The 14312-nt window shown below is 51.0% G+C and overlaps 1 protein-coding gene across 1 annotated transcript; it reads left to right on the forward strand.

Annotated features, from left to right (window-relative positions):
• The first annotated feature begins 3720 nt into the window (after window positions 1–3720).
• Window positions 3721–7591, forward strand: SOX9 (SRY-box transcription factor 9). Its single transcript, XM_049769552.1, has 3 exons — window positions 3721–4421; window positions 5452–5705; window positions 6597–7591. Exons 1-3 carry the CDS (start codon window positions 3991–3993, stop codon window positions 7511–7513), a joined length of 1602 nt encoding a protein of 533 aa, XP_049625509.1. The 5' UTR covers window positions 3721–3990; the 3' UTR covers window positions 7514–7591.
• Window positions 7592–14312: the final 6721 nt, after the last annotated feature.

Here is a 14312-nt window from a genome sequence, read left to right on the forward strand (position 1 = left end):
ATCGGGAGAAGTCCCGAGCTGGACGTATGCGACCCCCCAACACCAACCCCTGCGCCAGCGCGCGCGTCACTCCAGGAACCAGAGAAACTCCCGACGCAGCTGCTACCGAATTTTGAGGTGCTGGGCCCTCGCTCCCGCGTAGACACGGAAAGAGATTGGTGTCAGGGCTTGGGAAATTGAGCCCGGAGCCAGGGGAGAACGCCGAGGGAAAGAAAGAGAAAGAGGGGGGAAAAAGGGGGGGGGGGGCTGTCAGACCTCAGTTTCCCAAGACTTCCAGGTCCACGCGCACCTCTGGCTTGGGGTGCCCAGTTCACCCCGACCCGCTGCACTGGGCCGGCTTCTTTTCCCCTTTCCCTACCTCTGTCCCCCACCCTGGAAGGAGAATCCCGGGGCGGGCAGTCAGCTCCTCCTCCTCCTCCCAGAATGTTCTTGCTACAAGTTCCTCTTCTGTCATCTGAATGGGGTCCTTTCCGCACCCCCAAAACTCCACAATCAGTCTGTCTGTCTATCTGTCTGTCTCTCTGTCTCTGTGTCTCTGTGTCTCTGTGTCTCTGTCTGTCTCTGTCTCTGTCTCTCTCTCTCTCTCTCTCTCTCACACACACACACACACACACACACACACACACACACACACAATCATTGGGATCTGCAGAAGTCACACCAGAGCCCCTCCCCAGTAATAGGGGGGACGCACTGACATCCGAGGCTCCTGCAGAAATTCAGGTTCCTCCCCTCTACCCCTTATTGGTAAATCAGTCACTTGTCATGGTCCTAGCAGACTGAGCTGAGGGCAATGCTTGGCACCTGAAAGATTGGGGGTAGGGGAGAGCTGGCCTCCTCCGAGTGTTCTCGCTCCCCCCCCCATTCTATGCAGCGCAGAAAGCGAAAGCCTTAGGACGCTCTTTTCTTGCTAGCAAGAAAAGAGGGGGACACACGCCTCCCCAAGTTCCTAAATTACTCCCCCACCCATCCTTCTTCAAGTGGGCTGCCCAGACAGAGGCGGTTCCACACAAGAGAGAATATCGCGTTGAAATGCCTGCAGAGATAAATCAACAGCAAGAGCGCTGCAGTTTGAGCGCAACACGCCGCCCCCCACCCCAAAACACCAACCAAGTTGGTTCCCCCTGGCCAGTTGTCAGAAGACAGTTTCTGGGCGTTTGTCGCCCCCTCTGGATACAGCTGAGAAGTGCAGCCCATTTATTTTTAAATCCCACTTTTTTTTTTTTTAAGTCCTAACAAGCCAGCACTAACTTCTTGGGACAACTCAACCAGTTTATGACGTATCGTGCTATATTTCACGTTATCTTTTGTCCCCTAACTGGTGCAAATGTCTGTCTGTCTGTCTGTGCACACCCAGGATGACAAGGGCCAGTGCATCTGAGTCACATCTTCACTCCCATGTCTGCCAATCAAAAAAGGAAGATGCAAATCAATACAACCGTCCTACTTAAAATTTGAGCCCTACGAGCCCCGCTTCTCCTCCTAGATCAGGAGCCTTGGAAATGAAATCAAATTAAATTTTCAGCTCTACGATCTCTGTGTCTCCTAAATCAGGTGCTTATGCGGGGCGGGGGGGGGGGGAGATTGGACTTTTTTTTTCCCCTCTCAAAAAGGACGTTCTTATACTTTCTGGGCATATTCGTGGAGTCCTGAATGCAAAGTTAGTCTAGGGACCTCTCTGAAAGTCACACACCCCGATTTCCCCGAGATTGCTGGGATCAGAGGGCAGTATATTTCATCTCCAAAATTAAAAAAAAAAAGTACTGATTAACAAACAAGGCTGTGGCATATAACCCAGAGTAGTCCTGTTTACCCCTAAGAAGTGGGAGCCTTTTTGAAAGAAGAGAAGCCTCGATTTGGGTCTAACTCTTTTAAGGAAGAAAACACACTTTTAAATCTTGTCCAGAATATTGAGTTTGCAGATAATAAAGAAATAAGTCTGCTTTAAAAAAGGGGGGGGGGAGACAAGTCGCATAGCAATCATTTCAAGTTTGAAGGCGAACATTTCTTTGCAAGAACCAGAAAGTGTGTGTGTGTGTGTGTGTGTGTGTGTGTGTGTGTGTGTGTGTGTGTGTTGGAAGTGTTAAAAATGAGTTTTATCTGATTGGGGGGGGGCGGAAGACTCTAATTTTTCTTCTCTCCCAAAACACTCACCCAAGCTCTGAGCCTTTGGTGTCTAAACAAAGTTTTCAATCACACTGGACATGCACCAGAGAAACCCCCCAAAATACACACACACACATCCTCCCCCTTAGCTCCTCACTCTCCAGGGGTCCGAAAGGAAGGGACCCAAATAGGGTCCATCTCGCTGTCACCCAGTTCCAGGTGTTTCGTAAAACAGGGCGCAGGCAAGCAGGAGAGTGAAGGAGGCCCCAGGGCTGGGCCCTGCGCAGCCCAGCCTGGCAGCCCAAGGCCGGCACCTTCCCTTCGCCAAGTTGCTTTCAGCCAGCCAGAGCGGTCTGCAAACTTTCCAGCAAGGGGCAACTAACTTTGCAGACTTTCTGCGTCGGGCCCAGCGAGGACTAAGCAGAATCTGCGGCCGCCCCGGCGCCCAGCACGGATTCGAGGAGAGAGAAAGAGACTTGGTGGGACGCTAGAAGGGGGCTGGTCCGAGTTCAAGGTCGACGGGGCGTGGGATGGCTCGCCAGAGCGCCCGGCGATGGGCGCAGTGGGCTTTGCTCCGGGACGCATCTGGTGGGATCTTCAATTCCCGCTGCAAAGGCGCGTTTCGAATTCCCCCCAACACACACCCCGACCGCACCGGCCACAAAGAACCATAGAGCCCTGTTTGTTCATCTCCTGATAGGGCTTATTACGAAGCAACAGCAGGCGCGGGGTGGGGGGTCACCCCGAAGAACGAGCTCTCCCTAAAGACCTTTTCCGAGGCGCGAAAATGCGCAGGCAAGCTAGCTGGGAGCTGATGGAATTGTGCAAAGTGGAACTAAATTCTCACCACCACCACCACCATCCCCTGGTTGAAAAGAGAGAAAAGGAACATCGGGGGGGGTCTGGAGAACTGGGGTGGGGGATCCTCTTCTGGACACACACACACACACACACACAGAGAGAGACACAGACACACACACATACACACACAAGACAGTATCCCCCCAAAAATCGAACCTTCCGAGGCAGTTCGGCAAACTTACAGGCTTGGATCCACGTCCCGAGTTTCCCCAGCCTTCCCTGCTGCAAACGCACCCCCCCAAACACACACACACACACACACACACACACACACACACGCACACACGCACCCCTCCACTCCATTCCCCCCACCCCTGCAACTCTTCGGACCAGCGCTGCGCTCCCCTTCCTTTCCCTCCCCTCCACGCTCGTCACCCAGCTTCAGCTCCACCGTCCTCCTCCTCTTCCTCCTCCTCCTCCTCCTCCCCCCCCCCTTCACCCCAAACTCGGATCCAATCAGCTGCCTGCCAACGCGGAGCACCGCGGCGCGGCGATTGGCTGACGTCTCTAAGGTGAGGGGAGTATTTATTTAAGAGCCCTTGGGCTGGGACTTGGAGTGCGCAGAGCCGGGCTTGCAACTGTCTGGAAACTTCCAAGGCGCCCCGCGACTTTGCAAGCTTCACTACCACCACCACCACCACCACCAACTACTCCCCACCCACCCACCCATCCATCCACCCACCCACCCACCCAGGAACTTCTCTTTGCAGGAGGAGGAGAAGAGAAAGGAAAGGGGAGCTTGGCAAGCACACCCCCCTGTTTGCTCTTTTCCTCCCCTTCTTCTGCTTCTACTCCAAGTAAGTGTACTGCGCCCACCTTGGAGCGGGCACCCCGCGGGCCTTCCTGCAGCCGTCACCGACCCGACCGAAGCCGGGTGAGCCGCAGGCGCCCCGCGGGCAGCTCCCCTGCGCGTCCGGGCAGCCGCTACAGAAGGGGAGAAGGAACCCGCGCGTCGCCTCGCCTCCCCCTCCACCCCTTTTCCCGGCCATCCAGCCCCTAAGCCAACCCCCCGGGCCCGAACGCATGAATCTCCTGGACCCCTTCATGAAGATGACCGACGAGCAGGAGAAGGGCCTGTCCGGCGCCCCCAGCCCCACCATGTCCGACGACTCGGCGGGCTCCCCGTGCCCCTCCGGCTCCGGCTCGGACACGGAGAACACGCGGCCCCAGGAGAACACGTACCCCAAAGGCGAGCCGGATTTGAAGAAGGAGAGCGAGGAGGACAAGTTCCCCGTGTGCATCCGAGAGGCGGTCAGCCAGGTGCTCAAAGGCTACGACTGGACCCTGGTGCCCATGCCCGTGCGCGTCAACGGCTCCAGCAAGAACAAACCCCACGTCAAGCGCCCCATGAACGCCTTCATGGTGTGGGCACAGGCGGCACGCAGGAAGCTGGCGGACCAGTACCCGCACCTGCACAACGCCGAGCTCAGCAAGACGCTGGGCAAGCTCTGGAGGTAGGTAGGCTGGGCTGGCACGGCCCGCCTTGTGAGGGATTGGGAAAAGTGGGGGTGAGAAGGGAAAAAAGGAGGGGCGCCTGGCACTGCAGAGGCTGCCCCTCCGGGTTGGAAGGCGCATTGGGGGGTCCTAGAAGGAGAGGAGAGGTAGCAGGACGAGGAGGGGGTGGGTTGAGGGGGTGGCCAAGGGCGACATGCAACTTGGCTGGGACTTGGACAAAAGTGCTTGGATGCGTCTTCTTCGGGAGCGGAGTTAGGGGGCGGGGTGGTGGCAGCGGAGAGGAGAGGAGAGAAGGGGGGCGAGGCCAGTAGGGGACGAGGTGGGAGTGGGGGGGGGGGCTGCCAGCCGGATCTCCAGACGCTGTTGAAGTTCAATCGCACAGTAGGGGTCTGTGGGGGGGGGAGCGCCGGGAGGAGTGGTGGGCCTTTGCCTCGTTCCAACTTGGCTGCGCATTGAGGTTGTCTGCTGCAGGCGCGGGCAGAGCTGGGCTTGGAGAGATTGGAGAATTGGGGGCTGGGGGGGGGGTAGGGGGTGGAATCCGAGGCTCAAAATTGGTAGATCCTCCGGGCTGCCGGGACTAGATGAGTAGGGGGGGGGGGCAATTGAAGAATATGGACCAGGGTGGGAAAAAAGGTGCACGGGAAACGTCTTGCAACTTGGCGAGATTTTTTTTTGGCAAGTTCTGAGCGCGAGGGCAGGAGGTCGGGACGGGCAAACACCAGTAGCCAAGGCTTTTTGCAGCGGGAGCTGAGGCGAGGTTTCTCTGCAAGGGGGGGTGGCGGAGGGGGCTCAGGTTCCATTCCAAGAACCCACTTTTATTCGGGGTATCCATTTTTCTTCTTGTAAAAGAAAAGTTTTAAAAGGCGGAGGTGGCCTCTAAGAGGGAAAGGAGGGAGGTGGGAGCTCAACCCCCTTACACACACACACACACACACACACACACACACACACACACACCAGACTTGACATCAACGTGTATTTCACCGACACCCCCTTCCCCCTCTTTTCCTCCTCGCCCCCTCACCCCAGATTGCTGAATGAGAGCGAGAAGCGACCCTTCGTGGAGGAGGCGGAGAGGCTGCGTGTCCAGCACAAGAAAGACCACCCGGATTATAAGTACCAGCCTCGCCGGAGGAAGTCGGTGAAGAACGGGCAGGCGGAGGCCGAGGAGGCCACGGAGCAGACCCACATCTCCCCCAACGCCATCTTCAAGGCGCTGCAGGCCGACTCTCCACATTCCTCCTCCGGCATGAGCGAGGTGCATTCCCCCGGCGAGCACTCCGGTAAGAGTCCACCCCACCCGCGTCCCCGCACCAGGAACTTCAAGGCCCTTCCCTGCCCCCCCCTCCAGGGAAAATGCAATCATCTCCCTCCCAGCCCTCTCCAGAACCTAAACCCATCCCCCACTCAGGGCCTGGTTCCCACGAAGCCCCCCCCCCCACATACACAAACACATACACACAAGCAGGAGCGTGCGAGAGCACAGACACACGCACCGACACGGCAACACGAGGCAGATTTTTTTCTTTTCTTTTTTTTTTGTTGCAAAGCTACAAACACCTTTACAGCCTTACAAGACTTGCCCCCCCCTCTCTGGGGTCCCCCACCCCCAAAACACGCACACTGGGAGCTGGTACTTGCGAGTACTAAAGCCATCCCGGACCTGCCCTGATAATGGGAGCCAGGCTTGGGGTGGGTTCATCTGTCGGGGAATTTATCTGAGCTACAGGCGCACAGATGCAGCAGCGGGTCCCTAAGTCACCTCGGCAGGGGAGGACTGGGCAGGGCAAGTCCCCGGGGAGGGGTTTTGAGGGGAGGGGATGCCTAAGAGAAAGGGGAACCCTGGAGCACCGCCTTTATTAACGTGCTTCTTCTTTTCTTCCTCCTCCTCCTTCTCTTCTTCCTTTTTTCTTCTCTCCTCCTTCTCTTCTTCCTCCTCCCCTCTTTCTCTTTTCTTCTTTTTCTTCATTTCCCCTCCTCCTCACCCTTTTTCTTTCTTTTCTTCATCTTCATCTTCTCTTCTTTCCTTTTTCTCCTCCTCATCTCCCCCTCTTCTCTTTCTCCCCCTCCTCCCCTCCTTCCTCCTCTTCCACCTCCTGTTCCTCCTTTTCCCTTTTTTTTTCTTTCTCTCTTTTTTAAAATTCTTTCTCCCCTTCACGCTGGGCCTCCTGCAGGGCAATCCCAAGGCCCCCCGACGCCCCCCACCACCCCCAAAACCGACGCGCAGCCGGGCAAAGCCGACCTGAAACGCGAGGGGCGGCCCCTGCCTGAGGGGGGCCGGCAGCCTCCCATCGATTTCCGCGACGTGGACATCGGCGAGCTGAGCAGCGACGTCATCTCCAACATCGAGACCTTCGACGTGCACGAATTCGACCAGTACCTGCCCCCCAACGGCCACCCGGGGGTGCCCGTGACCACGCACGGCGGCCAGGTCACCTACACGGGCAGCTACGGCATCAGCAGCGGAGGCGGCGGGGCAGCGGCCACGGGAGCGCCCGGCCAGAGTCAGGGCCACGTGTGGCTCTCCAAGCAGCAGGCGCCCCCGCCACCCCCGCAGCAGCAACCCCAGGCCCCGCAGCCGCCGCAACAGCCCCCGCAGGCCCCGCAGCCACCGCAACAGCCGCAGCAGCAGCCGCCCCCGCAGCCCCAGGGCGCCCCGCAGCCTCCCACCGCGCACACGCTCACCCCGCTAAGCAGCGAGCCGGGCCAGGCGCAGCGCACGCAGATCAAGACGGAGCAGCTGAGCCCCAGCCACTACAGCGAGCAGCAGCATTCCCCGCAACAGCTGGCCTACAGCCCTTTCAGCCTCCCGCACTACAGCCCCGCATACCCGCCCATCACCCGCGCTCAGTACGACTACGCGGCCGCGGCCGCCGCTGAGCACCAGAACTCCGCCTCTGCCTCCTACTACAGCCACGCGGCCAGCCAGGGCGCGGGGCTCTACCCCACCTTCACCTACATGAACCCCGCGGCGCAGCGACCCATGTACACCCCGATCGCCGACCCCTCGGGGGTGCCGTCCATCCCGCAGACGCACAGCCCGCAGCCCTGGGATCAGCAGCCCGTCTACACGCAGCTCACCCGGCCCTGAGCCGGCCATCTCCTCTGTGCGCCCTAGGCGCGCGCGCGCGCGCCTCCACCGTCTTCATCTCCATCACCACCACTTCTAGGGGGGGGTTGGCTGGCTGGGGTTTGGAGTGCGGCTGGCAAAAAGGGGGAGGTGGGCGCTTGAGAGAGAGAGAAAGAAAAAGCGAATTTCCTTTTTTTTTTGGGGGGGTGGAGGGGGTGGGGAACGGACTGTGCTTGGTTGGCTCTTTCTTTCCAGACTTTGATGAGAAGGCAAATTGGCCTGCGCCCCCCTCTCCATTTTTCCCCCAATATATTCTCCTGGATGAAGACCCCCCCCCCACAAACGTACTTCTTTGCCCACTCTGTCTACACTGCCTGACCACGTGGCTGCGGAGCAGTGAAGGAGGAAGGGGCCGGCTCTTTTTTTTTTGGGGGGGGGGTCGCTTAGCCAGAAATCGGACTGGCTCAATCATGCTTAGTTGGAGCTGGTATGGAGGAGGAAAAGGAGGAGGAAGGAGAAGGAAGAGGAGGAAGAAGAGGAGGAGGAGGAGGAGGAAGAAGAAGAAGAAACAGGAGATGGACGCATGCAACCAACTTTTGCTCCATGGCTCTCTCTCTCTCTGCCTATTTTTGGACTTTGTAATTATTTTTAGCAGTAATTAAAGAAAAAAAGAGTCCTCTGTGAGGATTATTCTCTATTTTAAATATTTTTTAGTATGTACTGTGTATGATTCATTACCATTTTTGAGGGGATTTCTACGTATTTTAGATACCAGGAAAAGTAAAAATGCTCTTATTTTCCAACAGCTAAAACTACTTAGTCGAACCGTGTGCGTGTTCTAGTGTTGCAACCAGAGTATTTTTGTACAGAAGTGCTTTCTCTTACTACACACATGCACACACACACACACACACACACACACACACGCAGTGTGTCTTCTTGCATTAACCTTGAAAAAAAAACACATTGTGTTATGTGATGGATTGGAGGGGTTATGAGCTTTTTTATATTTTTTGCTTCACTCCTGGAGCTTCCCAATTCCAAAAGGAGCTAGCTGCCTTAGCAAAACAAAAGAAGCAGAGAAAAAAAAAAAAAGGCCTTATTTTGCAAAGACGGAGGTAACCGCTAGTAGAAGTGGCATTTGGTAAGCTTTATCATATATATTTTTCTAAAACGAGAGAAACCCACCTTGAGCCTTAAAATATCCGTGCTGCTGGAAGATACTAGCGCTTCTTTTTCTTTTTTTTTTTTTTTATTGTGTATTTTTCCCCTCTTGCATTGGCTTATTCGCTGCAGTCTTAGGCGCAAAAGGCTAGCAAAGGAGAGGAAAAAAGGAAGAAGTTTGGGGAAAATTTCAGCAGCTGTAAATGAACATTCCCCAACACACCGCCCCCTGGTTGCCTAAACAGGCGCATGTGGAAGCCAGATGCTCCAGTGCACCCGGGCATCCACCTGTGCCTTCCCCCCCCCTTTTCTACTCTACCACCCCCCCAGCAATTTACCTTCAAAACATTCCACGCGCTGAAATTATTTATTTTGTAAGGAGAGGTTGAAATTAGTTGGGTTTTTTTTTTTAATCTTTTTTTTTTTTTAAACTCACCTTTAAAATAGGTTGTTGGAACCTTCCTCGAAGGGTTATGGTCATCTGTTGTTAAATTATGTTCTTAACTGTAACCAGTTTTTTTTATTTATCTCTTTAATCTTTTTTTATTATTATTAAAAGCACGTTCCTTTGGATTTCTTGTCCTAGATTTGTATAAAAAGCTGATGTCTGTCCTTTTTCTTTTTTTGTTTCTTCGTTGTTTTTGTTGCAAGCAAACGGGAACTCGGTTCTCTCTCTCATTTTTTTCTTTTTGTACAAAGGAGAGATGGCGAATGCAGCGGTGTTTACTGCTACCAATGTATGGGCTGCCTAAAAGGTGTGTAAGTGTCACGACACCACGCAAGGCCAGCCTAAGTTACAAGCCTTCCCCTGCGGGTTCTGGGGACAGAGAAGAAGAAGGCAAAGTCTGCCCACTGAGAGATCTTTCTTATTCATCGCTGTTGTGGCTGCAGAGGTGGGAGATCGCTTTGGGAAAAGAAAGAAAGGAAAAAAAAAAAAAACCAGCAAACTTTTCTTTGGTTGTTTCTTTATTTTTAATTTAAAAAAAGATATATTAACAGTTTTGTTTAGAAGTCAGTAGGATAAAAATCTTAAAGCACTCTTATAATATGGCATCTTTCGATTTCTGTATTAAAGCAGATCTTTTTAAAAAAAAAAAACTATTTCTGTAACTTAAGAAACCTGGCATTGAAATCATATTTTGTCTTTAGATAAGGTTTGGTTTGTGTTTGTGTTTTGTTTGTTTTGCTTGTCCCTCCTCTCCCCCCTCCCCCCCGCCTTTTTGTTCTCTCTGTGAAACTCACCTTTATTTTTTCTTTCGTTTTATTTTGTATATTATTGTTTACAATAAATATACATTGCATTAAAAGAAAATGCCCACCTGGCCTGTTTTCCAAAACCAACGCAAAGGATGGTTTGAAGAACTGGTGGGAGTGGGAAGAGTGAAAAGGTCTTTCAAGCAAAAAATCACATTCACCAAAGGGACTGTTTCATGCTGAGCAGAGATGTCTTCATCTCTTAGGGGTACTCTGGGCCATGTTCCAACAGCAGGGGAGATTAAACCATGTGATCTCTCCAAACCAGAAGCCAAAAGACACCTTGAAAAGTGACACCCCATTGGGTCACCTGAAAAATGACAAGGGGCATGGACTCTAACAAAACATCTGTGTGGATTTCCCATCTCCTGAGGGCAAAAGCTGTTCCCTTGTGGAAATCAGGGATATTTCTTGGGCTAAAGCATGGAGCTGTCAGGGAATATCCAGAGAGCCAGGGAGAAAGAAGGAAGGAGTTTGTCTATGTGTTTTACAGTTCTTAGGAACACCTTGCCCAGAATTGGGGTGCGGGCTAAAAAAGACGAGGGAGGAAAAAGCTGTCCCTCTTCTACACCCCCCCAGACTTGATTTTTCTATGGCAAGGGGTCGCTTCCCCTTCTCTCTATGGTAACTGGTTCTGAGAGGCAAAGCCATCACAGAAGGAATAAACCCTAATCCTGTTTTCCTTGGCCTGCGTTAGACGGGGAGTTTCCAGGATCAGAGAAATGTGCAGGTCATTTTTCATTAAACAGATGAAATCACTCCTGCTGTCCCACCCACACACACCCCACTCCCACCCCAGCTGATGGGGGCGTGGGGGTGGCACTAGGTGCTTCTCTCCTCCAAGAGCCCCTTTGCAGGGCTGGATCCCACCCCCCAACACCCTACCCCCCTTTTGCCAGCGTCCCAACTCAGGGATTACCTCATGAATTTCATTTGTGCTTACTGATTCCTGGCCCCTGGCCCAACCTGGGATCATGGCAACCAGGGAAATGGTTATCAAGGCAATGTCGGACCTCGGGACTCCTTTGCAAATTCCTTCAGCAAACCCTGATTGAGGGCCTGTGATCTGTGGGCAGGCCCTGTACAAATCTCCCTCCCCCTTTCTCTCCCCCCCACAACATACGTGTGACTTCTGGTGACTGCTTCTGGCTTGTGTCATTGATTCCCCCTTTGCTTGTGTCCCAGAGGCCACTCGTCTTGGTCTTACCAAATCTCTGGTCTGCATTCAGATAGTTTTCTTCCAAGGCCTCTTATTTTCCCTCTCTCCTTCTCCTTGGCTTTGTCAATGAAAACTCACAGAGTTTAAGTAAGTGGGACTCCCCACCTCCACGCCTCCCCCAATCCCAATCTGTTTTGTCCTCTGAGTGTGACCTTTGGCAGACCTTCCTAGAACTCGAATGTTCTGTTGCCAGGGAAGCTTCCTCTGTCCCTCTGGACTGTGCCTCAGTTTCCCTCCTTGTGAAGCATGTTTCCAAGTCCTCCCTTAGGAAACTGGGACTGAATTTGAATGTCCTGTAGAATCAGGATCTCCCGGGCTCCCCAATGGGCCTCATGCCCAGGAGAATGCATCAAATGGGGAGTAACCTCCCTCCCTCTCAAATCCTGCCACCCTATTCACCAGCTCCAGGCAAAGCCTCATTTCACCAGCTGATAAAGTATTTTAAAGGAATTTTTCTTCTAAATCCAAATGCACAGAGCTTATCGCCCTGACAACATTTATTGGAAACACAGCACAGATCTACCAGACTAGAAAAAGCTTGCATTTAGATCCAGGATCATTTGTTTATTTGCCTTTAAAATAATGCCTTAAAAAAAAAAACCGTTTTAACAGAAATGGTTTTTCTCTGCCATGCTTTACCAACAGGAACAAAAATCTTTAGAATGAATCTTTGGGTCAATGCTTAAAATTTGACTTCTGGACTCATTTGATCTCTGTTGAGTTTTTCCACCTCAGTTCTGTCTCCTCTCTCCTTGGCCTGATTTGCAACCTGAAGTTTCTGAGTTAGCATGTGGCACTTTCGAAATAAAATGAAATGCATTTGCCAAAAAGGGGTTTACTACAAATCTTTTAAGGAACTTCAGTTATTACGCTTCTAGCTGGGCTCCTGAAGCAGTTTTGAATGTAAGCTCATACATTCACATTTATATAAATGTGAAAATAAAAATATAAATATACATTTTTCTCAATGAGTTCCCCCCAACTTATTCCTTATGGCATACTCATAAAAAGTATAATGAATAAGAGATGAGTAAATAAATACTAAATCAATTGGCATCAATCTTGAAATGTCTTTAAGATATTATTGAGCTTTATAGACATTAATATTGAGAATAATATTGACTAAGATGCAAAAGAAAAGTCATATGTGAAGCCATGTGCATTGGTTTTATTTATTCAAAAGGTTTTGGGATCACACTCAGGGGCATTTGTGCTTATTCCTGACTCTGCTTTCAGGTGTCACTCTTAGTGGTGCTATAGGGAACCTATGTGGTCCCCTATAGGGATTAGATTTAGGTTGGCCACATGCAAGGCAAATACCATCCCCACTATCTCTCTGGTTTCAGTGTGTATGAATTAAAAAAAAAATCACAAATAATTGGTCAACTGTTAAAAGTTGACACATATATTATAGTAAGAACACAGGTACCTGGAGGTAATAGACTCTACTCAGGGGTCTCAAACTCGAGGCCCACGGGCCGTTTGCAGCCCTCCATACAACATTTTGTGGCCCTGCCCTAGAAGAATCTTTTTTTGTTTTGTTTTGTTTTGCTTTGTTTTAGTTGTTTGGGTCACACCCCCCAATGTTCAAGGCTTTACTACTGACTTTGCACTCAAGGATCACCCCGACTTTGCTTCCTGCGGCCCCCAAGTAAATTGAGTTTGAGACCTCTGCATGGAGAAAATGGTTTTATCAAAGGTGGGTGATCCCAGTCTAAAAGCTGGTGGTAGTTATCCAGACTTTTTTTTTTTTTTTTGCTTTTTGGGCCACACTCGGTGATACTCGAGGGTTACTCCTGGCTATGTGCTTAGAAATCGCTCCTGGCTTGGGGGACCATATGGGACAATGAGGATTCACCCGAGGTCCATCCTGGATCAGCTGCATGAAAGGCAAATGCCCTACCACTGCACTGTCACTCCTGCCCCATACCCAGATCATTTTTTATGAGAACTTCCAGGGTTTCTTGTTTGTCTTGTTAATACCCATTTATTTTGTCAGGAGATGAGATCTACTATGGTCACTCCCATGAGGAATTATTTGATTTTCACTTTCACCCCTCTATTGTGCCTCTTCTCCCATCCCCTCCACTCTTCTATAAAAAAATCTATGTGTCTTTGAGGTGACATCCCACAAAGACTACGTCCCAATACTGACATCCAAGAGCATCTCTTGCTTTCCCAAGACTTCTTGAATGTTTCAACATAACCCCAGAGGTTATGGAATCTAAAATGTGGACAATATGCTGAGAGGTCTTTTAGGGCATCTGTGTTTTCATTGCCCCCCAAAAATTATTTAGACAAAACTTTAGTCTTGAATTATTCTTCACTTTATTTTAGTAGATGTGCATGGATGGGAAAATACCTTCTTGTTTCATGGAGCTCTTCAGGGATGGATAAGTCTTGTTTCTGAAGTTTCTGCCAAAGTTCAAGGGAAATTAGCTCTACAATAATAAGGTGTAATATTGCCTATTGCATTTCCGTGCTTGGTATCAGGGATCCTCACAACAATACGAAACGGCCTTGAATCTTGGCTTTCCTTGCCAACAATAGTCCTTCTCCTAGCTGTACAATTTTCATTCTTCATTTTTCCCATGCTCAATATATCAGAAACATGCTCCGTCTATGACTCCCCAAACCTTCTTTCTCTGATCATTCTGCTTTGAATGTAGCTCATCCGAGAGCATCGGCCTCCATTAGCATGCTCAGGATCATTCCTGGCACTGCAAATATGTTCAACTCATTTGGAATACAAATCGCATCATTTCTTTTGTGATCCAAAGTTGTGCTCCTATTCATTTAAATTGAAATCACTTTTTCTAGGATGGCAGGAGCCAAATCATCCATTGCCTGGCGCTGAGATTTTCCCCTCTCCTGCAATTTTGCAATTGGTTGCGTTTTTTTTTTCCCCGCGAAACACAATAACCAACTTTTGCTTTTACCTCTCTCTTGACTGGAGCGTGACATCCACAGGCTCAATGGAAGGAAGCAGAGGAAAAGAGATTTACATCATTGAGCTCTTGCTTGGCCAGGCAACCGTGACAGATGTTTTATATACATGATCTCATTTAATCCATGTAATAACCCTTAGAGACAGGTGTGATCATTACAGTTTTATTAAGAAGGAAACTGAGGCTCAGAGAGATTAAGCAATTAACCTCAGGTCACAGAACTAATAAACAGCAG

The sequence above is a fragment of the Suncus etruscus genome, chromosome 1, assembly GCF_024139225.1.
Source record: "Suncus etruscus isolate mSunEtr1 chromosome 1, mSunEtr1.pri.cur, whole genome shotgun sequence".
Classification (NCBI taxonomy): Eukaryota; Metazoa; Chordata; class Mammalia; order Eulipotyphla; family Soricidae; genus Suncus; species Suncus etruscus.